Here is a 24,234-nt window from a genome sequence, read left to right on the forward strand (position 1 = left end):
AATCAATACGTAACGAAACTGCTTTCTCTCTCTCTCTCTGTCTCTCTCTCTATATATATTATCTCCTACTCCAAAACCCCCCTCCTTTTCCTTTCCCTCTTTTTTTTGTTTTTTTTTTTCATATTCCTCCTAACAACAATTCTTCCTAATACTAACCAACCATTTCTGTAAGGTCTTAAGAGGCTGTTAGATCGTAAACACGGTCCAACATCCGAAACTTATGTAACCAAACAGATAAAACGGAAATAAAAAATAAAACACATATTTGCTCTGCAATAGTATTGAGCACTCTCTTAAGGTTTTTACTAATTACCAGTTTTACCAAATATATATATGTCTTTTGTCTACACATCTCTCTCTCTCTCTCTCTCTCTCTCTCTCTGGCAGTCCGTCGATTTCGACGATGACGCTGAGGTCGGTTAATGTCCGTATTGAAGGTGCAATGTGAGTCCGATTGGAGCTTTGAAACCCCGACCGCAGGTCTGACACCTGATGGCAGGAAAACTGGGTAGTGGCGCCCGTAGTCGTGCTCTTTTTTCTTCCTCTCTCGGGCCGTCCGTCGATTTCGGCGATAACGGCTTCAGCAAAAGCACGACCATCATACTCCAATCGCCTGAGTGCAGATATCACACCACAGCTTCCAGTTCATCAAACCTGCCGGTACGCCTTCACTCCATCGCCACAGGACTTTCAACTCTCTCCCAGCCTAGGCAAAATAGGAATAAGCAGCTTGCCCAGTACTGCTAGCACCCTCTCCGCTGAAAGCAAAAGTACAGAGGACAAGGACGGGCCAGGACAGTCTGCACACATGCAATCAGCCGCATCCGATGTCTTAGGCAGATCCGAGTCGAGTTGTACATCACCCTTGTGGACCGCATCGGGACTGCGGTGCTGGTTCATCTGCTGAGCAAGCCGTTGGGATTCCTTCGTTATCCGCCAAGAGCATCGTTGACCAGCCTTGGATTATTTTGACCCTAAATAGGGGGCTAGTGGGTACTACACCTTGCTCAAGGGTGACCCAGCACTGCAACGATTAAGGGGTAGTGATATTCTCCCCAAAACCCTGGAGCTCCCGCACCAGGGCCTCGTTGCCAGATGTAGTTTTACGTCATACTCATACCCAGGACTACACACACACACACACATATATATATATATATATATATATATATATATATATATATATATATATATATATGTGTGTGTGTGTGTGTGTGTGTGTGTGTGCCTTTTGTCTCTACCAAACTCCACTGTCATTTCTGGTCTATAGATTTGGTACTTGATATATAGGATATTTAGATCTGTGGAACAAATTTTATTCTGTTTTTTAGCCTAGAAAATAGCTGCTAAAAAAAAAATTAGCAAGTGTAAGACGTATATAGAAAGAGATAGGCTCACAGCGTTTCTTGTATAAAAAGAAGTTTCTTTACAAGGGAGTCACCACTTATCAAGGTCCTGAGGCCACTCGAGGATAAGGATTAATGAGTGTACAGCAGTCAATGGGAAAATGTCGTAGTAATCGTTAGTAGTAGAAATTTAATAAATTGGATTACTTAAGGGGATGGCTCATCAAGAATGTGTTTACGTTGGACTTGAAGATAATCATATTGTAGTCAGTTGAAAAGCAAATTCTACAGGCGTGCAGTTCCAAGAAAGAAGCTTTTTTAATGGAATTTACGTTCAGATTTACGCTCAGATAAAGAGTTAGTGTAATTATTGATAGTGGTTTCAGCTAGTCGAGTGTTTTTCGAGAAATTCCGACCAGGGAAACCATAGATTGGAACTCAGGTGTACACCTGACATGAAAATAACGATAAAGCAAAGACAGGCTCGCAACGTCTCTTCTGTGGGAAAGAGGTTGTAGGGAAGAGAAAACGGCATTCCCCACTAAGCTACGAAGTTTATTTTGAACTCTGTCAAGCCAGGAAAAGCTGCTTCTAACAGCCCCTGCCTATATGTGGTAACAGTACCCCATCCTTGTTAGCAGGAAAAGAAAGGGCATCACCCACCAGACTTCGAAGTCGATTATATATTCTGTCTCAGCAAGAAAAGTTGCTCTGAACACAAAACACATTTGAGAATGTTATAGAGTTGATGATACATTCTTTATAGCCATCAATACAAAATCAATTTTAAGACAAATGATAATCCGAATATTTCGAATGATTAACAAACAAACATCAAACTCACCCTATAAGATCTTTGACAAAGTCTTTGACATCCAACCTCCTCTTTTGGTCCTGACAATTCTTTCCGTAAATAACTGCAATTCGAATAAATTGTGTTCTGAAAGAAGCAAGAATTACAATAATAAACAGAAAAAGAATGCATTTATTTCGTTTTTTTTTAATATTAATAAGAAAATATGTTGTGTATTTGATGAGGTTTTCGATAGAATTCACTATGAGTGCCAACATTCACCATCAACTTCTCAAGACGCCTGGGAACCGCATCAACTGATTTTACAAGGAACGGTTCTTTTATAATAAGTCATCACACATCACTGATAAACCTTCAATAAGATGAATAGATTAACAGTAAAATTATGATGAATATTATGAGAGGGTTGAAAATCTTCACGTGACACCCGCTCAATACATCAGTTGATAGAAAAACAGCAATTTTTTCCCTTTGCCAGAAGCATCGTTCATGGAATACGAGAAGCAAAAGATAAAAAGAGGCGCCAATCTTTCCTCTAGTATCACCCCCCTCTAATTTTAGATGTTTTACTGTAACTTTCCGATTTAAAAATAAATGTTTAAAACGTAAGCAAATATTTAACTTAAACTTGAAAATAAAACAAAAGAATAAAATGTGAAAATTCTAACATAAATTTTAAAACTTTAATGACTGTACGATATTATTAATCTACTTTATTATGTGGACGTATGTGAGGCAGAATTTTTCTTAGTATACAATAACAATCGTGCTAATATAGGAACGAGGTTGTCATTATTCTTTTATAGATTATTATTATGTACGTACATAGAAACGAGGTTGTGATTATTATTATTTAATACTATATTATTATTATTGGCTCACAAGGAGCTTTCACACAGGTCATCAAAGATTTCTCCTTGAAAACAACCGGTGTTCCCTGGAAGCTGAGTGACAACAAGTCTCCTCAGATTTCCAGTACTCTCCATCTCTTTCGATACTATTTGCAAATAAATTTGCATTATCGCAACAGCTGCTTGCCATTGATTTCCCGTGTGCAGCGGTTATTGGTCTTCACTGGAATTTAAGTGGCAAATAGCCTCCCAAAGGTTCTAGTTCTTTTCGCACTTTTCCAGCGGAGGTCTGGTCAGTGCTCTCTCCTCGGTCTTCATTCCTCCTTTACTCTACTTGGACCACTCTTTTTTTGGAGGGGGGTAGTAGGGGGATAGTATGGTGTTATAGAACTTATAGACATACGGCTTCAATGTTCCTGGCTCCATACAGCGCTGTATGTTTTGCGCCTGCAGTAATCCCTCTGCTCCGTTCATGTTGCTCATATGTATCTCCACACTCAAGGGTTTTCCTTAATATTTCAGCTGCTTTCATTATTGTTGTTCATTGTATTTTTCCAGTCATTCTTCTGATTCCAATTTCTCCCATTCTTTTTTCCAAGTTTTACGGGATTGTTCCTAGTGCTCCTACTATTATAGGTATTATTTTGATTTTCTTCATCTTCTATATCCCTTTCAACTCTCTGGCTAGCTCTGTATATTTGCTCCGTTTCTCCTTTTTTTTTTATATATATTTACCCTGTGGTCGGCTGGAACAGCATAGTCTACGATTTGACAGGACATTTTTTTTCTTGTTAATTATTACGACATCCGATCTTCTTGCTTGGATGGGGTTATCCGTTTGTATATCCATGTCCTATAGGATTTTGTGATTCTCGTTTTTAAATATTGTTGCCGAGTTATGTTTGTACCACTTGTTTGTGTAGTTGTTTGCATAATTCCCAGTGTACTGCCCTTCCCACTTGGCCGTGTCTGTTCTTGTATTCTCTTTGGGCTAGTTTGCTGCATTTACTTATTATGTGGTTTATCATTTCGTCTCTTTTCCACAGAGTCTGCATTTGCTGTATATGTGTGTATATGTGGAACGAAAGTTCCTCTCGTAATCATGCGCCATGCAATTTTCTCCAATGTTCCAGGAAGATGATACCAATGTAAAAAAAATTCCGACTTTATTTACTACTTACTGTTGGGATGTCGGTTGAGAGGTCACAAGGCAACTTCCCCGTGCATGGACCACATTCACCCTAAAAAAAAGCAAGAAAACAAAGCATCAATTAAGAGGTTCATCAACATATACAAAATTTATCAAATCTCCATTACTAACGATTACTACGATATTATCCCATTGATTACTGTACACGCAATAACCCTTATTCTCAAGTGGCTTCCGGGCCTTGATAAGCCTTGATTACCATGTAAAAAAATCAGCAGGTGTCTGTGCCAATATATATATTGTTTATTTAGTCTGTATCTTTTTTGTTTCCTTTTTATTTTATTTTTATATATATACGGTCGGATCACATCCTCTCAACCTAACTTTCACATAGATGTGTATATTCGTTAAAAATACACATTTCTCTATACAAGTACTAGCAGGGACGTTGCTCGAGATTGAATGAGAATCAACGAATGTACCACACTTCGAATACTTTTATTGCCATTGAAATCGGTTAAAGCGACAAGTTTTCAATAAAATCCATTGGTTGCCTGTTCTAGTCAGGAACCCACCGCGTGTACCGGAAGGAAGTTTCGCATGCCTTCTTGGTAGACTTATTACACAATACATTGTAGTCTACATTACACTCTAGAGAACTTACTGTTGATTATATAACATTATTTTATATAATGGTTCGAATAATTGCTTAAAGTGCAAAAGTCAAGTATCATGGTTCAATTGTGCTCTTAACAAAAACATTCGTTTTGAAAATATATCTGTCTTATCAAAGAACCTACTGTTGATTTATAAAATTATTTTCATATAATAGCTTGAATTAAAGTTTAAAATACAAAAGTCAAGTATCATAGTTCAATTGTTATCTAAACAGGAACATTCATATGAACACGCTACTGTCTTATCAAAATAATAATTGTTGATTTTATTCGCTGGACCTTTCTGCTTGTGACCTGTCAAAATCTTATAATCGCCGCGCTAAGCCATTGATTTAATCAGTTAATGCAATACACAAACTGTTTAATGTTTTCACTCACTTACTCACCCAGCTCTCGCCCCATCTTTCTTTAATGCAAGAAAGAAAAAAAAAGAAAGAAAGCGAAAAACACAAGTATTTTTTTCAATCGTTTGTGGTTACTGATTAGTAATAACGTTTGCTGCGGATAACTGTCATTATATAAGATGGCTTCCATATTAACAAATCAAAACGCATTGTTTTTGTTAAGAACATTAACTAATGTTCATGAAAATAAAAGCCTTAAAAATGGCTAATCAGATTCGAATAATATTTTACATGGCTTGCTGCACTTTACTATAGTTTGTCAATAAAGTTGACTGATTGATCATTCATTCATTCGTTACATTTAATTTTTTTTTTCTTTTTTTTACATTTTCACCTCAAACAAGGCGCATTGCCTCTTTGGTGTAGGGGGCTACTATCAGGGACAACAACTACTGGGGAACTATGTAGGGATTTGGGCAGCAAGATGTCGGTTTACGTTGCACTTGAACTTCTGCATGTCAGTACAGTTGGGGAAGCAGAGACCTGGAATGGAATTCCAAAGTCTAGCGGTTCTGGGGAAGAAACTACTGGAGTAGAAAGATCTTTTACATCTAGGGATCTCCAAAGTGCGGGGGTGGGATTTTTCAGCCTGTCGGGTGTGTCGAGGATGTCTATGTCGTGGGGGCACAAGTGCTTGCAGTTCGTCAGAGCATTCACCATTAAAATACTTGTAGAAAAGGCAGAGGGATGCAACGTTTCGTCGATGGGACAGAGGCTGAAGCTTAGATGCCAGTTCAGGGTCTATCAGATTGGCGACTCTCTTTTGAACCTTGTCTAGGAGCGAGAGACTAGTAGCAGATGCACCAGCCCAAATATGACAGCAATACTCCATACATGGGCGAATGGTGGCCTTATAGAGGTACAGGATACTTTCGGGTGCTAGTAGTTTTTTAGCACGGTAGAAAGAGCCCACCTTTCTTGCAGCGGCCCTGGCAATGCCTTCAATGTAATTGTTCCAACTCATGTTTCCTGTGAACGTTAGGCCATGCAGTTTGAAAGATATACTCTCAAATAAAGAGCCGTTGGCCATTGCTATAGTTGGTAGAGAAGATTTCTTGTAATTATTGAATGAAACTAATTTAGTCTTGGCAGCATTGAACGTGACCATCCATTTTTGTCCCCATTCCACTACAGATTGGAAGTCATCCTCCAGTGTTTCTGCCATTTCTTTAGATATATGTTCATGTGTTTTCCTGTCGTGCCTGCTATAGAGTGTGGTGTCATCAGCATATATACCCATCTCAGAGGCAATTTTGTCGGGGAGGTCATTTATGAATATAAGGAACAGTAGAGGTCCAAGGATAGACCCCTGGGGCACTCCCACATTTATATCATATTGTTTAGATGTACGACCGTCGAGGACAACCTGGATTTTTCTCTTATCTAAGAAGGATTTAATTATGTTAAGTATTCTACCAGTGATATCGTATGATCTAATTTTCCTGAGGAGACCCTCATTCCATACCCTGTCAAAAGCCTTAGATATATCTAGAGTTACCGCTCTGCCCTCCCCGCTTTGTCCAATGAATGGTATATACGTTCAGAGATTACAGTTAGGATGTCTGCTGTGAAACGGGCTTGTCTAAATCCATATTGTTGGTCAGTCAGAAGTTAAGCATCTGTAAGTTGATGAACTAGAACATGGTTAATTAAGGTCTCAAATATTTTGGCAAAAAGTGGGAGGAGGCTAATGGGGCGATAATATAATGGGTGAGTTCTTTCGCCGAAATTCCTGAATACTGGTACCACAGAAGCAGTTTTCCAACAGCCCGATAACCAAGATTCATTAAGGCATTTGTTGTAGAGTTTGGAGAGAACTGGAGCTACTTCGACTGAGCACTTTTTTAATAGCACAGCTGGGATGAGATCAGGTCTACATGCTTTTGAAGTGTCAAGGTTTTTATGATAGCATGCACCTGAGCAGGAGTAATTTTCAGATCGTCTAGCGTGACGTCTGTCCGCATAGGAAATTCAGGTAGGGGGTGGTTCGTAGGGTCCTGTGTGGAGTGAGGCAAACCAGCTGGCAAGCATGTTAGCCTTCTCGGTTGCTGAGCAAAAAACCTCGTGATTGTTGGTCAGTGGGGGAATTGTTGATTGCCCATTATTTACTACACTGTTGTAGATTTCCTAGTTTTTGTGCTTTGATGCGTTTTTTAAATGAACTCACGATTACCATTTACAAGGGGAAAAAGTCAGTGAAGGCCTATCTAAAAAGAGAACCATACCGGGGGGAAAACCGTAGAGGTCCTACCAGTGTCTGCCCAAAGCTGCCCTGAAACCCTGTAGTGTGGGCTGGTTTATGACCTCATCAGGTGGCTGGTTCCATGGAGATGTCACGAACCGAGAACACTGCTTGGTGTCAAAGCCTCCACAACTGTTGAAGATAGACCTTTTTCGCATGCCTACGGAGCCTGCGATCTGGGGGAGGGGTGAAGAATAAGTCCCGGCCCAGGCCGATCTAATTGATTAATGGAACTTCTGGTTGCTAATGTATTATACGTGACCAGCAATGTATGCATATGCAATGTATGCATATGCAATGTATGCAATGTATGCATATGTAATGTATGCAATGTATGCATATGCAATGTATGCATATGCAATGTATGCATATACAACGTAGGCATATGCAATGTATGCATATGCAATGTATGCAATGTATGCATGTGCAATGTATGCAATGTATGCATATGCAATGTATGCATATGCGATGTATGCAATGTATGCATATGCAATGTATGTCTATGCAATATATGCATATGCAATGTATGCATATGCAATGTATGCATATGCAATGTATGCAATGTATGCATATGCAATGTATGCATATGCAATGTATATATGTCCAATGTATGCATATGCAATGTATGCAATGTATGCATATGTAATGTATGCATTGCAATGTATGCATATGCAATGTATGCATATGCAATGTATGCATATGCAATATATGCATATGCAACATATGCATATGCAACATATGCATATGCAATGTATACATATGCAATGCATGCATATGCAATGTATGCAATATATGCAATGTATGCATATGCAATGTATGCATATGCAATGTATGCAATGTATGCACTGTATGTATATGCAATATATGCAATATATGCAATGTATGCATATGCAATGTATGCATATGCAATGTATGCAATGCAGTGTATGCAATATATGCAATTTATGCATATGCAATATATGCATATGCAATGTATGTATATGTAATGTCTGCAATATATACAACGTGTTCATATGCAATGTATGCAATATATGCAATGTATGCAATGTGCACAATGTATGCATATGCAATGTATGTATATGCAATGTATGCATATGCAATGTATGCAATGCATGCAATATATGCATATGCAATGTATGCAATGTATGCATATGCAATATATGCAATGTATGCAACCGCTGATTGCATAAAAATACACAGCCGTAATAGGAACTTTGTAACTTCGTAATAAGACCTACACAAAGATCGAAGAACTAGTTTTACCTTATTAGAAAATAATTAGTGCATAATCATAAATATATGGATATAAAAAGACTGACGTAATAATCTCTTACCCGAACCATGACGTTACTGGTGTGGTCACATCTTCCGGGTAAAAGTTTTTGGATGTCGTCCGGAAAAAGAACACCGTTGATGAGGTGGACGATTGCGTTCTTGGTGGGGATGTCTGATTGCGTCATATAAGCATTCTCGCCGAAGTATATTTGTCCCTGGATGAAAAGACACAAAAGATGATTTTGAAAAAAAAAATAAAGTATGGATTAGGATTACGATAAGATTTTTTTTTAATGGCATATGAACCCTATAAGTCATTTTTCTGTCATGCAATACGTTTTTATGTTTTTGTTTTTTTTAGACAAGACATGAAGCCACTTGAGGAGCTAAAATACCGCTTCAAAGCCAACAATAAGTATTATATGAATAGATTCCAGCTATAAAACAACAATCTCTTCCCCTTTGTGTGAAACATTGTTTATGGAACATGAGAAGTAAAGGACGAAATAAGGAGGGCGAAATAATTTGGTTTTACTATAGAATCTTAAAATTGTTTTTTTGATAGCAGTTTATCATTTATGGTGCATATTAATATTTCTTACGAGTAGTTGTATATTTTGTGTAGTCGATGTGAATAAGGTTAGGTTGTAATTATTTGTGTTAAATATTAATGCATTCTAGGAGTTAGTAAACATTTTTTAAAAATTGTTTTCGTATGTAGATTTGAGCGTAAACAAGACACATTGTAAACCAGAGAAAAACGATGATTTACTAAACATTTGCATCCTTGAACAAAGAGGAAGACTGATTAACAGACTCACTGACGAATATGTATACAGTATAGATGATCAATTTAGATTACTTTCTTTTTTTCTGTTTTACACAGGCATCACAACATTATCAAGGCCAAGAGGCCACTCAAGGATAAGGGTTAAAGAGTGTACAGTAGAAATTGGACAATATAATAATCATTAGTAATGAAAATTCGCTAAATTTGATAACTTATATGGAACGGCTCGTCAAGAACTTATTTACGTTAGACTTGAACACAACCATATTTTAGCCAGCCGGAAAGCAGGAAAACGGAAGACAATTCCACAGGCGTGCAGTTCTAAGAAAGAAGCTTTGTTCATGGAATCTACGTTTAGGTTTAGGCACAGATAAAGAGTGGAGGGAATTATTGATAGTGTTTTAAGCTAGACGAGTATTTCTTGTGAACGTTTGGCGAGGGGGGACCATAGACTGAAGCTCAGTCGAACAGTTTCCATGAAAATAACGATACATCAGAGACAAACTCGCATCATCTCTTCTGTGAGATAGAGGTTGCAGGGAAGAGAAAAGGACGTCTCCTACGAGGCTACGAAGTCTATTTTTTTTCTTACTTTTTTCTATATAAATAATAAATAATAAATAATACAGTAGATGTATGTATGATGACCTCCAATTTGTAGTGAAATGGGAACCAAAATGGATGGTCACATTCAATGCTGCCAAGACTAAACTGGTTTCCTTCAATAATTACAAGAAATCTTCTCTGCCACCAATAGCAATGGCCAGTGACTCTTTATCTGAGAGTACATCTTTCAAACTGCTTGGTCTAACGTTCACAGGAAACATGAGTTGGAACAATTACATTGAAAGCATCGCCAGGGCCACTGCAAAGAAGGTAGGCTCTCTCTACCATGTTAGAAAACTACTAACACCAGAAAGTATCCTGTATCTCTATAAAGCCACCATTCACCCATGTATGGAGTATTGCTGCCACATTTGGGCTGGTGCATCTGCTACTAGTCTCTCGCTCCTAGACAAGATCCAAAAGAGAGTCGCCAATCTGATGGACCTTGAACTGGCATCTAAGCTTTAGCCTCTGTCCCATCGACGAAATGTTGCATCCCTCTGCCTGCTCTACATGTATTTTAGTGGTGAATGCTCTGGCGAACGGCAGACACTTGTACCCCCACGACGTAGACACCCTCGACAAACCTGATAGGCAGCAAAATCCCACCCCCGCACTTTGGAGATCCCTAGATGTAAAAGATCTTTCTACTCCATTAGTTTCTTCCCCAGAACCACTAAACTCTGGAATTCCATTCCAGGTCCCTGCTTCCCCAACTGTACTGACATGCAGAAGTTCAAGTGTAACGTGAACCGATATCTTGCTGCCCAAATCTCAACATAGTTCCCCAGTAGTTGTTGCTCCTGATAGTAGCCCCCTACACCACAGTGGCAATGTGCCTTGTTTGGGTTGAAAATGTAATAAAAAAATGCATGTGTGTTTGTGTGAAACTATTTAACCCTTAAACTACTGGTCACATAACATTGAAGTTAACAGGGGATATTGATCATACATAAAGGACGGTTTGTAACGAGTAAAATCTTTGTTTGGATGGATGAATAACGCATACAAAAATATGTTGGCAAGTTGAAAATCAAAATGTTCGTTTAAACTTGGTGACACATTTTTATTACTTTTGTGTCTTTTTAGCTTGAAGTAGTTCAATTTTTAATCTTTCTTATTCAGCTTTCAATAGCAATATCGGTAGGAGATACGGCTGGAGCGTTAAATGTTTTGGTTTTGATTCTCGCTGATGACAACCAAAGTATTAAAAAATCTTTTGAAATGAGTACTATATATTAGGTACAATATATTATTAAATAGACAACTGACTCTCTAATTATACATATGAAATCTGTATGAATTAATATATATTCTAGCGTATTTTATGAACCAAGTGCAAAAGAGATTCAAACGATTGAGCTTAAAGAGACGGTAAGAATCTGAAAAAAGATTTCTCGGTTGGAATATCGAAGTCAGAAATATCTAAGTCAGAATCCTGAAGCATGCACCATCCCCAGGTTGAACAAGGCGATAAGAAATTTTTAAAAGGAAAAAGTTTGAAACGAAATGATTGCAACAAATCTCAACACAAGTGAAGAAGGACTGTCGAGGAACAAAATAAATAACTTACATTACTTGCAGCCTTCACTCTAAAAGACGTTCCACTAACCGACTTGATATGTTTCTTGTCAATAAGATCCGTGATCGTCATCTGAAATAATAATAATAATAATAATAATAATAATAATAATAATAATAATAATAATAATAATCATAATAATAAAACGACATTAATAATAACAACAATAATAATAGATAAAATAAAATTAAAATAATAATAAATAACAGAAATACAATAATAATAAAATACAAATACAAATAATAAGAATAATAAAAATAATAATAAAAATAATAAAAATAATATAAATTTAATAATAAAAATAAAATGTTGATGAATTAATAATAAGAAATATGATTACTAAATTAAAAATGAAATAATAATAACAATGATGATAATAAAAATAATTAAAGAAATAATTATACTATTAATTATGAAATTAAAAGTAAAAATAATAAAATAATAAGAATAAAAATAAATAAAAATAATAAACAAATAAATAAAAATAAATAAAAACAATAACAATAAAATAATACAATAATAATGAAAATAGTAAAAAAATGAATATTAAAATCAGTATAAAAACTAATATAAATAAAATAATAATATAAATAATAATAATAATAATAATAATAATAATAAAATAAGATTGAATATAAAACATTAATAATAATAATAATAATAATAATAATAAGCAATGCAAATAATAGTATAATAATGATAATGAACCAATAAAAATAAAAACCAAAAAATAAATTAAAATGATATTAATTATTAATTAATTAATTAATTATAATAATAATAATAATAATAATAATAATAATAATAACACCAATAAAATTATAATAATAATGAAAATAAAATCATAAATAAATAAAAAATAAAAATAATAATAATGGAATCATAACAAAAGTGATGAAAACTACTACTACTACTACTACTACTACTACTACTACTACTAATAATAATAATAATAATAATAATACGAATAGTAAAGACAAAAGAATGATTATATAATAATAAAATAAACAGTATAATAAATAATAATAATGAAAAATTTACAATAATATAATAATAATAATAATAATAATAATAATAATAATAATAATAATAATAAAATACCAATACTATTAAGAATACTAAAAAAATAAGAATAATATTAGTTAAAAATAATAATTATAATCAATAATAATAATAATAAAATAATAATAATAATAATAATAAAAATAATAATCAACAGTACTGTATGTGGATGACATATATATATATATTTGTCATCCACATACAGTACTGTTTCTTTAAATCATAGAGTAAGGGAAATTATATATTGGTTCAGAATGAAAAGGATATTGAACTTAATATGCAAAAATTCTATGATTCAAAAACTTTAAAAACTTTTCATTATGGTTTTCTATGTTTATCACATTTAGCAAATAAGGTATAAATCATTTATGATATTTGCTAATATTTTCTCCTCTAAGGAGATGGGTAAGCATTGAAAACCTACAAGTTAAGGAAATATGCTTATTGAAATATATTCTTTTCTTTACATGGAGATCACCACTTATCAAGGCCCAGAAGCCACTCGGGGATAAGGGGTATTGTGTGTCCATTAATCAATGGTGTAGTGTTGTATTATTCGTTAGTATTGGAGATTTGATAAAGTGTCATTACTTAAGGGGGCGGGTCATCAGGAATTTGTTTATGTTGGACTTGAAGAAATCCAAGTTGAAGTCAGGAGGGAACAGACAAGCGGCAGTGAGTTCCACAGGCGTGCAGATCTAAGAAAGAAGCTTTGTTCATGGAATCTACGTTTTGATTTAGGCACAGGTAAAGAATGGGGAAAGTTATTGACAGTGGTTTCAGCTAGACGGGTGTTTTTCGTGAAGGATTGGCGAGGGAGGGCAGAGATTGGAGTTCAGACGAACACTTGCCATCGAAGTAACGATAAAACAAAGATAGGCTCGCAACGTCTCTTCTGTGGGAGAAAGGTTGCAGGGAAGAGAAAAGGGCATCCCCCACTAAGCCACAAAGTCTATTTTTTACTCTGTCAAGGCAGGATATGCTGTTTTTAGCAGCTCCTGCCCAGATATGGCAGCAGTATTCCATCCCTGGACGTACTTGGCTTTTATATAGATAGAGAATTGCATCATTAGTGAGATATCTTCTGGAGCGGTAGAAAGATCCCACCATTTTCCCAGCGATCTTTGTCTTGGATATAATACAAATTCTAGATTTTAAATTTAACCGTTTCACATCATAAAATTTAAATTACTCAATTATTATTATATTGTATTATAAGTATGCCCACGTAACACCTATAATATAAATCTCACCTGTCTGTTTAAATGTATGTATGTCTGTTTTAAACTTTCGACAGAGGCGACAGATTTTCACGAGATCGGTATCGTTTTGAAGTCGACCCTTCGGACGACAATTATCGAAAAATTGGCTAAAAACATTAATTCCTTCGCCCTCAACTGAGCACTTTTCTACAAGGAGGAGTCGCTTTTTTCATCGATATTTTCGATTTTTCACAGGTAAACTTTATACCGAGGAACCACGACAGTCATCCAAGATCGGCCATTTTAAATTTTTTATTTAATTCATTTTTAATATCTCTTAAAGTGTTGTCACAGTTTGAGGCGAGTAATATGTCGTCAACCCAAAAAACCAAAATCAACAATATATTACCTACATTTTTGGCATCCATGCACGCGTCTACGGGACATTGTTTGAATTCCTGTTCTATTAAATAATTATGGAGTGTTAAATTCCAATTGTGTGTACTTTGTTTTAGTCCATATAACGATTTATTTCCACACCACAATTTCTATTTTTCATTTTAAATCCCTCTGGAGGGTAAATGCAGATTTCACAGTCAATCGGAGCATTTAAATAAGCATTTTTTACACCCATTTGATGTATTTTTAAATTGTATTGAGTGGCAAGTTGTAATAAAATTCTAATTGTTGTTAAATTTATCGTTGGTGAAAATGTTGCACAATATTCCACGCCAGCAATTTGTGAGAAACCTTTTGCCACAAATCTTGCTTTAAAAGTTTCACTGCCAGAAACTGTGATTTTTTGGGAAAAAACCCAGCGTGAAGAAATTATATTTTTATCTGTTAGTTTTGCCACTATTTCGTATGTGTTATTTTCAGATAAAGCTTTCAATTCGGATACCATAGCTTGTTCCCATTCTTGGTGATTTTCTGAATTAATCACCTCATTATAACTTTCCGGTGCGCTGTTCAACGAATAACAGTAATCCACGGAGTAATCTTGTACCTTTTCAATTTGTAAGAAGTCTGGCCTTTTTCGCTCCCTTATTGGGTATCGACGTGTCTGGTTACTATTTTCGTCAGAAGTACTGTAATTGTCGTCGTTATTAATATTTTCATTGTGATCGATTAAGATGCTAGGCAATATTTCACGTTTTTCATTCACTGGATCGCCATCTTTTGAATTTAATGTATCATTGAATTTTACACATCTAACCCTTTTTATGGCATTTTGAGCTGCGAAGTAGATTAAGTATGCCGGGCTATATTTATCGTAAACTACGAAAGTACCTTTTTCGCTTTTAGTATTTAGTTTACTGGTGTTTTCTATAAATGCAAAACAATCAGAACCAAATAGATGCATTCTGTTCATCTTAAGTTTTACACCGCAAAACGCTTCATACGGCGTTTTTCCTAGCCTCTTATTGAACGATCTATTTCTGATATATGCTGCTGCCATTAAAGCGTATGTCCATAAACTACGCGCTAATTTCGATTCGATAAGTAGGCATCTTGCCATCTCAAAAAGGGTTTGGCATGCCCTTTCAGCTGTGCCATTTTGGAAGGGGGAGTACAGCGCCGATTTCTCGTGTTTAATACGGTGGTTAATTAATAGAAGTTCAAAGTCTTTACTAGTAAATTCAGTCCCATTGTCTGAGCGAATACATTTTACTGAACCGCACGGGGCAACATCAGCTAAATATTTCTTAGTGGCGAGGATAGTGTCGGATTTGTATTTTTAGAAAATAAACCATAATTAAACCGGAAAAATCATCAATAAAGTTCAAAACGTACCTTAGATTATTTCTCCCCATCGGGCTGATCGGACCTGCTAAGTCACAATGCACAAGTGAGAGAATTTTCGTAGCTTTTTTGTCCGGCATTCGGCTTATATCTTTTGTCATTTTCCCCTGTGCACACGCATCACAATTTGGGAGATCGTCTGAAAGTATTATTTTCATGCCTTCGACTACATTTGGTAATTTTTTAATATCAGCTGTATTGCAGTGTCCTATAATTTTATGTCAGGTTTCCAAGTCGAGACAGGCAGTTTTTGAGGGAACCATACTTTTTAAATAATATAGTCGGCCATTTTCTTCAATGTCAAATACAGTTCCATTGGGGTATGTCAATTTTGATGTATTTTGGACAAATTGTATATGCGCGCTTTGATTAATTGCAGCCTGCATGGAAAATATGTCTTGCTTAAATGTAGGTATGAACGGAGCATTTTTTTAGAATACAGTTACAGATTTCGCCTTTATTATTTTTTAGGTATATTTTAGCATCGCCTTTTTTCAAGACTATGTCATTTATTTGACTACCGTCGGCAAGTTCGACAAAATGACTTTGAGGATTAAAGTTTGAATCAAAATTAATAAAATCAGATTCCTTGGTGATAACGTGCGCTGTTGCACCACAGTCTACAAGGAGATTTTGACCGTTTGTGGTATTGTCAAAGTTACATGTGAATAGAAATGTATGTTCTTCCTCAAAGTTCTCAACGTTTTTTACGGAGTTCATTTTAGAGCGTTTATATCGACATTGGAAACTTTTGTGGTTGGGTCGTCCACAATTATAGCAGATAATTTTATTCTTTTTCTTGGGAAAATTACTTTTGGAGAATACGTTGCGGCGAGGTGCGTAATTTGGTGGTGTCTGCTTTCGAGAAGCATTTTTGAACTTCATAATATTGCTGGAGTTATTATTGTCCACGAGCATACGATTAGTCTCTTCGTAATTGTGCAATGCCACTTTAAATTCGCTGAAATTTATGGGTTTGTCTTGCTGTGTTATAACAGTTGTAAATGGTTTAAAATCGACTGGAAGTCCCTTGAGGACCATTGATATCAACAAGCTATCGCTTATTATTTCACCTGAGAGTTTTAAGGCATTGGCGGTTGTTTCTGCCCTTATAACGTAGTCGGTAATCGTTTCATCCTCGTTACCTTTCAAAGACGTTAATTCTGTATATAGGGATATTATTTTCGGTTTCCCTTTTGATAAATAATGTTCTCTTAATATGTTCAATACTTTCCTTCCATCATCCAATGTGTCTCTTATAATCAGAGACAGACTTCTATCGTCTAAACATTGAATCAGTTCTGCAAAAACAGTCGCGTTCTTTTCGAGAAATTCGGGGTCGTTTGGATTCTCTGTTGTAGATTGTATGACTTTGTGTAGTTTTCGAATCCTTAGATATCCCAGAAATTTTACCTGCCACAGTTCGAATTTAGATTCCGGTCTGTCAAAGAAAAGACGGTGCCTGGGCGCATAACCTGTTAAGTTTTGAGACATTGTGTTTAACAAAGATTGCGGCGTAGTTCAGATCAGTAACCAAGATGATGGCCAAGAATCAAATGCGGTCTGTGGCGTAATTAACCTCTTGAGTTTTGAGATATTGTGTTGAACAAATATGGCGGCGTAGTTCAGATCAGAAACCAAGATGGCGGCGTAGTTCAGATCAGTAACCAAGATGGCGGCCAAGAATTAAATGCAGTCCGTGATGTAGTAAACAGCGAACTGATTGAATCCAAAATTCGACAATTTTTATAATAATTTTGAAACGTTTTCATTGGTTGTTTAGCACAGCCGTTGGTTATAAAAATGATTGGCGACTCCATTCGTCCTATACTCCCATTATAAGTCTCTTATGATGGGATGTGTCTCCTAGCGGCTTCGGCTGCAGGGACACAGGGTAGTACACGTCAAGGATAGTCATTTGACACTCAGCCCAACAGGTGAGGGGCCGGGAACCGGCCCAGCACCTGTTGGACTAAGGTACACCGCCTGGGTAATACCTAGGAGATCCACCCTCCGAGGCCTTGCCACCGGGCTTTCCGGTGGGGCAAGTTTATTGCTTGCTGCCTGAGGCGCCCCGGCCGGGGAATGCCGACGGGGTTACTCGGGCAATTTTTAAAATTGCAGGAGTGCCCCTCCTTTAGGGGAGCCTGCGGGGTTCCCACTTTCCAGGCCTTGTGCCAAATATTGCCGATGTGGGCGGCAATTAAATAACTACCCCCATTAGAAGTCCATTGTGATGGGATGTGTCTCCTAGCGGCTTCGGTTGCAGGGACACAGGGTAGTAGTACTCGTCAAGGATCCGTTTTTGACACTCAGCCAAACAGGTGAGGGGCTGGGAACCGGCCCAGCACCTGTTGGGCTGAGGTACGCCGCCTGGGTACTACATAGGAGGTCCACCCTCCCAGGCCTTGCCACCGGGCTTTCCGGTGGGGCAAGTTAATTGCTTGTCGCCTGAGGCGCCCCTACCGGGGAATGCCGACGGAGGTGCCCAGGCAATTTTTGATGAGGCAAGAGTGCCCCTCCTTTAGGGGAGCTTGCCTATTTCCACCTTCCGGCCTTGTGCCACATTTTGGTGTGGGGGGACACCAAATAAATAGCTATCCCCATTAGAAGTCAAAAACATTTTACACTAGCCTTAATTTTGACATTCGCCACTTCCTGTTTGGCGATGAACGCAACGGCAAAGATATCATGCTTTTTTTTTACGTTCTTTTACTCCTTCGCGGTACGGGTTCGAGCCTGCCTGCCTGTCTACTATCACTTTTCTTTGCTCAACACACACCTCCAAAAACCCGTGCAATGCCAAGCTAGTATATTATATAAAGGGCAAATGACTTTATAATATTCTGGCTAAAACTCAACAGGCACTCACAAAGTTGGTATTTTTTTAATCGGCGTTATCCGGATGTATTCTATCTAAACTAATAAAATATGATTTATTTGGCGATCAAATGTTTACTTATATCATTTAATGTTAACACGAAGTACACACATATGTTAATGTTATTATGTAATCTGTTTTCCAACCACTGACAAGAGAAATAGGTCTGATATTTTTTTCACAGATTTATTCCCCTTACGCTGACTCAAGACGTGGGTGTATCTCGAGAGAAGAATGAGCTGAGTGAATGAGAAAGGGTGTTGTGGGACGAGAAACGGGAGAGTAGAACGATAAAAGTTACACTTTTACTTTGGGCAATGCCGAATAGCCCTGCAAGTATAAATATACAAAGAAAAATATTACTTACACGAGAATTGAACACATGGTTTTTTAGGAGACCAGTTAAAGCTCCTTGACCCTGAAATTAAAAAAAAAAAAATAGAACTTGTTAAAAAAATACGCCACAGCTTCAAGATAAAAAGGTTTCATTTATTCTCGGCAGCCGATTTAAGGATAGCTTTAATCTATACATGAATAAATGCCCCATTAAGAAAACAGCAGCCTTGCAAAAATATTGCCTGCGTAAGCATAGGTGACCAGTTGCTATGGTGACCATCAAACCTATTTAAACTGTTGCTTGCTCACAAGCGATAATAACGATGAACACATGCGCGCAATGCAAATTACTGCCACTAAAATGATTTTCTTTCAGCCTCTGTACAAGACCCCGTTTTCATTTCTCTCTACAATTGAAATATAAACAAAATAAAACAGAATACTAGACAAATTCAGATGAATTCAAAATACGAAGGTCGATACACGAGAAAAGTCTCATAAACTGACTCTTCTTCAATATGGTGATACAATACTCGTTTGCTATAACACATTTTACGAAGCTAAAACTATCAGAGTAAATAATAAAAATCACATAGTCGTCATAAAGGGTGAGACGGGATGGAAAGACCGAGAGGGGAAAGCATCACCCGACCCGTTACTATAAAGTGACGTACAGTATTGGAATTCAAAAATTTCGAAGAAATAGTATTCAAAGTGATAAATAAATGGTAAAAGACTGTTGCGATAATGAGTACTGGAAATTTGGGTAGACTTGTTGACATTCAGAGTCAAGGGAACACTACGTGTCAGTGAGTGATCACTGGTACTAAGTCTTGTGAGCGACAATAACGGCCACAACAACAAGAACAAAAAGATTAAAAAAAAAACAGCGGTAATATAAAGACAATTGAAAAAGCAGTTAAAATATTGGAAAAAACATCTAATGCGGAAACTAACACACACAGATTAGGAATACTAACCAAACACATGAAAGTTGGAAAAGAAACATTGAGTTAACACCACCTGAACCAGAGGGAGCTAACACCTCTAAAAATCTTTTTAAGTCCCCTTCCCATAAAAAGACATCAGCCTCAGTCTTTGTGAAGGTTCAAGGAGGACGGAAAGACTAAGGATAAAGTGCACCAATAAGAAATTCACTGGAAGAGTGCGAAATAGATTGAAACCTTGGCAAGGTCAATTTCCACCGAAATCCCTGGGGAGACTCATGATCGTTGCCGGTGAGAAATCAATAGTAAACGGCTTTTCCAATCGAATTTCATTTGCAATGATTACTAAGATGTAAAGCGTATTAGAGATCTGAAGAGATTGCTGTTACTCAGATTCCAGGAGAAAACCATCAATTATTATTAGTGAGTAACCACTGATGATAACCAGTGTGAGAACTCTCAATGAGTAGTCGAGAAGGGTCAAGGAGGATGGAAAGGCCGAGGAGAGAAAGCACTAACCAAACCGTCCATGGATGAGGGTGAAGAGGGTCGGGGCCTTGGTGCGGCTTATTGCCCCTCAAATTCTAGTGAAGATCAATTGTCGCTGTTGCAATGACGCTAATTTGCAAAGGTTATCAAAAGATGTGGCCAGTGCTGACAGTCTGGGGAAATCTATTGTCATTCAGATTCCAGGGAACACCAGAGGTTGTTCTCAAGAACAGATCTTTGATGATAGTCTATGTGATAGTCTGTATTATTATAGTTTTATTATTTCTATGACTCCCTAGAGTCGTAATAATAATAAAACTATAATAATAATGTTGGCGTCAAATGATGCCACATCAAATAGTCGTGAAGGTTCAAGGAGGATAGAAAGACCGAGGACAGAAAACACTGATCAGACCTCCACTGAATGAGTGCGAAGTGATTGTGACTTATTGATACCCAAATTCCAGTAAAGATCAGTGGTTATTGTCATTGAGATGGCAATGAAAATACTGTTGCGATGATGCTAATTCATTTGCAAAGATTATCGAAACTGAGGAGTACTGGAAATCTGGAGAGACAACCAAAATTTTAAGGAGCACCACCGGTTGTTAAGGTAGAAATTTCTGATAACGACTGGTGTAAGAACTGCTAGTGAGTACACATTATTTATTTATTTTTAATTAAAAAATCAATTTTTACAAAATACTTAATTTTATTTAAAAAAAAAAATTGTGTGTGTATGTCAACATAAACTGACACGAAATCAAATAATCGAGAAGAGTCAAAGAGGATGGAAAGACCGAGGATAAAAAGCACTAGCCAGACCTCCGCTGGATAAGTGCGAGAAGGATTGGGACCTTGGAAGGCTTAATGTCATCCAATTCCCAGTGAAGACTAATGGTCGCCGCCAACTAGGAATGGATATTAAGCAACTGTTGTAATAACACAAAGTCGTTTATAACGGTTATCGAAAGAGGCGGAGAGTAGTGGAAGTCTGGGAAGACTATTTGTCACTCAGACTCCAGAGAATACCACAACTATTCTCGGAGGCAAATCTTTGATGATAGCCTATAAGACTACTCCTAGTGAGTAAATAATAACAAAAATAAATTAAACGACCACAAGTAAGTTTAAATAAAATTGAATAGAAAAAACATTACAGGAAACCAAAAGTATTGAAACTGCCAGTAACAACTCCACACCAAACACCAGCCTTTGATTCGTACAAAATGTCCATGAAGGATCAAGGAGGAAGGAAAGACAGATTAGCTAGAGAATCATCAATATTCACTGGAAACTAGCAAAGAGTACCGGAATCTTACAGGTATTTATAGTTATTTTGGCAACGTGGTAACGGATGAATGAACGTTACTTACCGCTCTGGACGTCAGGTAGGTGAGAATATTTGGAGGAATTACATCCTGGAAATTAATCGGCACAAAAACGGTGATGTTGTCTTTGTTGAATACGTCCTCGACGCCGGCGTACTGTCAAGAAAGATTGAGAAAAGAAAAATGAAGAATTAAAGTACGGTACACAAGATAGAAGATCTGTAATAACGTGGGGATGGAATTTCCTTTTCCCAAGACGAACGCACCAGGTTTATCATGTGCAAACTTAACTTTTTGTTGGTAACGTCAGATGGAAATTACATCTGACGAGCTGATGAGAAAGAAATTTTTTATGAAAACATAAAATCATCACATTGTCATTCCATTAACGAAACGGTCGTAATAAAGAGATCCCAGAAGAAATAAACAAGAGTTATATAAAAGAATATATATATATATATATATATATATATATATATATATATATATATATATAAAATGAACTCATTTTTTCCTGTCTGATTTTGATCTTAATAGGATTAAAAATCAAGATATTTCATGCAAATATAATATGCACAAACGGCAGAACAATATCTGAGGTGTGTTATAGGCTTATTATTTCTCAAATTCCTCGATAATCTTAGATTTCTATACTTTTTCTGCTGAGAAGTCACGGCCAAAATCGGTTAAGATCAATGGAAGTGGTAAAATATTTTCTCTCTAATAAATTCCTCCTCCCCCTGCCACAACTTAACACCGTTTGGGGATCGTTCACAAGGAACAGTTGAGAAGAGATCACCGGTTTGGCTTCGTAGTTCTTTCATGTGAAGTTATTTAAAATCACTAAACTAAGCTGCAATGCTCTGTGGCGAAGTGGTTAGCGTGCAGGACAATTCACATTATATTTTCACGTTCGCGCCGACCTGGTTTAAAATTAAAGACGTTATATATATATATATATATATATATATATATAAATTATATAAAAAATTTCAATCGAAATTAGATATTACAATTAAAATAATTCAAATTTTAAAGTTAATGAAATCATCATCATCTGATGAATAAACGGGGGGGGGGTGATTTAAAAACCGAGATTTAAACGTGAACTCGTGATGTATATATATATATATATATTTCCACTTTCGGTTATAAAATAGATGAGTATTGGCTGAAGAGAGCTTGATATGAATATCTAAAACGGCCTTAATTATCAAGCTAGAAACGGACGGTAGTAATGATTTATCTCATCTAACGACCTTCTGTACACAAAACACAAAATATAAATACGGTCTTATTTTTCGGATTTTCCTTTTAATTGAGCATTCTGCTGGATTTCTTTTTTCCCAAAAAAAACAAAACATACTAATCATATATGTATATATATATATATATATATATATATATATATATATATATATATATATATATATGTGTGTGTGTGTGTGTGTGTGTGTGTATAAATATATATATATATACATATATATTTTTGTAGAAATATATATATATGTATATATATTTATATTTCTGTAGAAATATATTTTCTTATTATATATCAATCCTTATATAAGAAGCTCAATGTGATTACAGAGCAATATATAGAATAAATGACAAAAATTTATATTCCAAAATACATGATGTTGACCATCTTATAGTTTATTCCTTTAAATCAGTTGATTTATACAATTTTTGACAGTATCTGTTTCGTAGCGCAAAATCAATCCCTTAATTATTATATCAATTAGTGAATCTATTATGCTCTAAACTCATCAGAAGAAATAGCAACAATCAATTCGTCAAAAGGAATTAAAATGTGATTTGACATAAAATTGGAAGAGGAGCTGCAGTTACCTTTATATTTTTCCATTACGCCATATTGCATTTTAATCAAACAAAGTCATTAAACCAACTATTCGTGCTAACAATTTAATTAATTTATGAATCTTCTTCCAAAATGTTCTATTTAATAATTAGTAAATTTATTAATTCTAAGTTATGTATACATACTTATGAAAATAATATCAACAAAATTATAAACTATTATATATATTTGTATATATGAAACTAAACTAAGCTACAAAAAAAGAAAAACCAAATATTCGTACTAACAATTTTAATTAATTTATGAACCTTCAACCAAAATATTCTATTTAATAATTAGTAAATTTATTAATTCTAATTTGTGTATACATAATTATGAAAATAATATCAACAAAATTATAAACTATTATACATATTTGTATATACGGAAGTAAACTAAACTACAAAAAAAAACGATTGATCATTTTAATCAGTTATCGTAACTAAACAATTTATCCGAAATGAAAACTATACATAATTCAAATGTATTAGCTATTCAATCAAACGCACCAATCCTTACAGTTATAATTTTTAATATCATACAATTCAAGAACTATACTTACGTTTTGTTAAGTTTAGAATAATC

General features: G+C 35.8%; 1 protein-coding gene across 1 annotated transcript in view; it reads right to left on the bottom strand.

The window, feature by feature from the left end:
• The window catches only part of LOC145288258 (stabilin-2-like), a 223,917-nt gene that overhangs the window by 107,589 nt on the left and 92,094 nt on the right, over positions 1 to 24,234 (bottom strand). The window contains exons 14-19 of the mRNA XM_080136297.1: positions 21,834 to 21,944; positions 19,053 to 19,103; positions 11,729 to 11,809; positions 8,819 to 8,974; positions 4,193 to 4,252; positions 2,191 to 2,286 (exon numbers count right to left, since the gene is read on the bottom strand). Coding sequence (XP_079992423.1) covers positions 2,191 to 2,286; positions 4,193 to 4,252; positions 8,819 to 8,974; positions 11,729 to 11,809; positions 19,053 to 19,103; positions 21,834 to 21,944 — 555 coding nt within the window. The remainder of the gene's footprint in view (positions 1 to 2,190; positions 2,287 to 4,192; positions 4,253 to 8,818; positions 8,975 to 11,728; positions 11,810 to 19,052; positions 19,104 to 21,833; positions 21,945 to 24,234) is intronic.

Source organism: Euprymna scolopes, chromosome 2 (genome assembly GCF_053919585.1).
Source record: "Euprymna scolopes isolate OS-2025 chromosome 2, ASM5391958v1, whole genome shotgun sequence".
NCBI lineage: Eukaryota > Metazoa > Mollusca > Cephalopoda > Sepiida > Sepiolidae > Euprymna > Euprymna scolopes.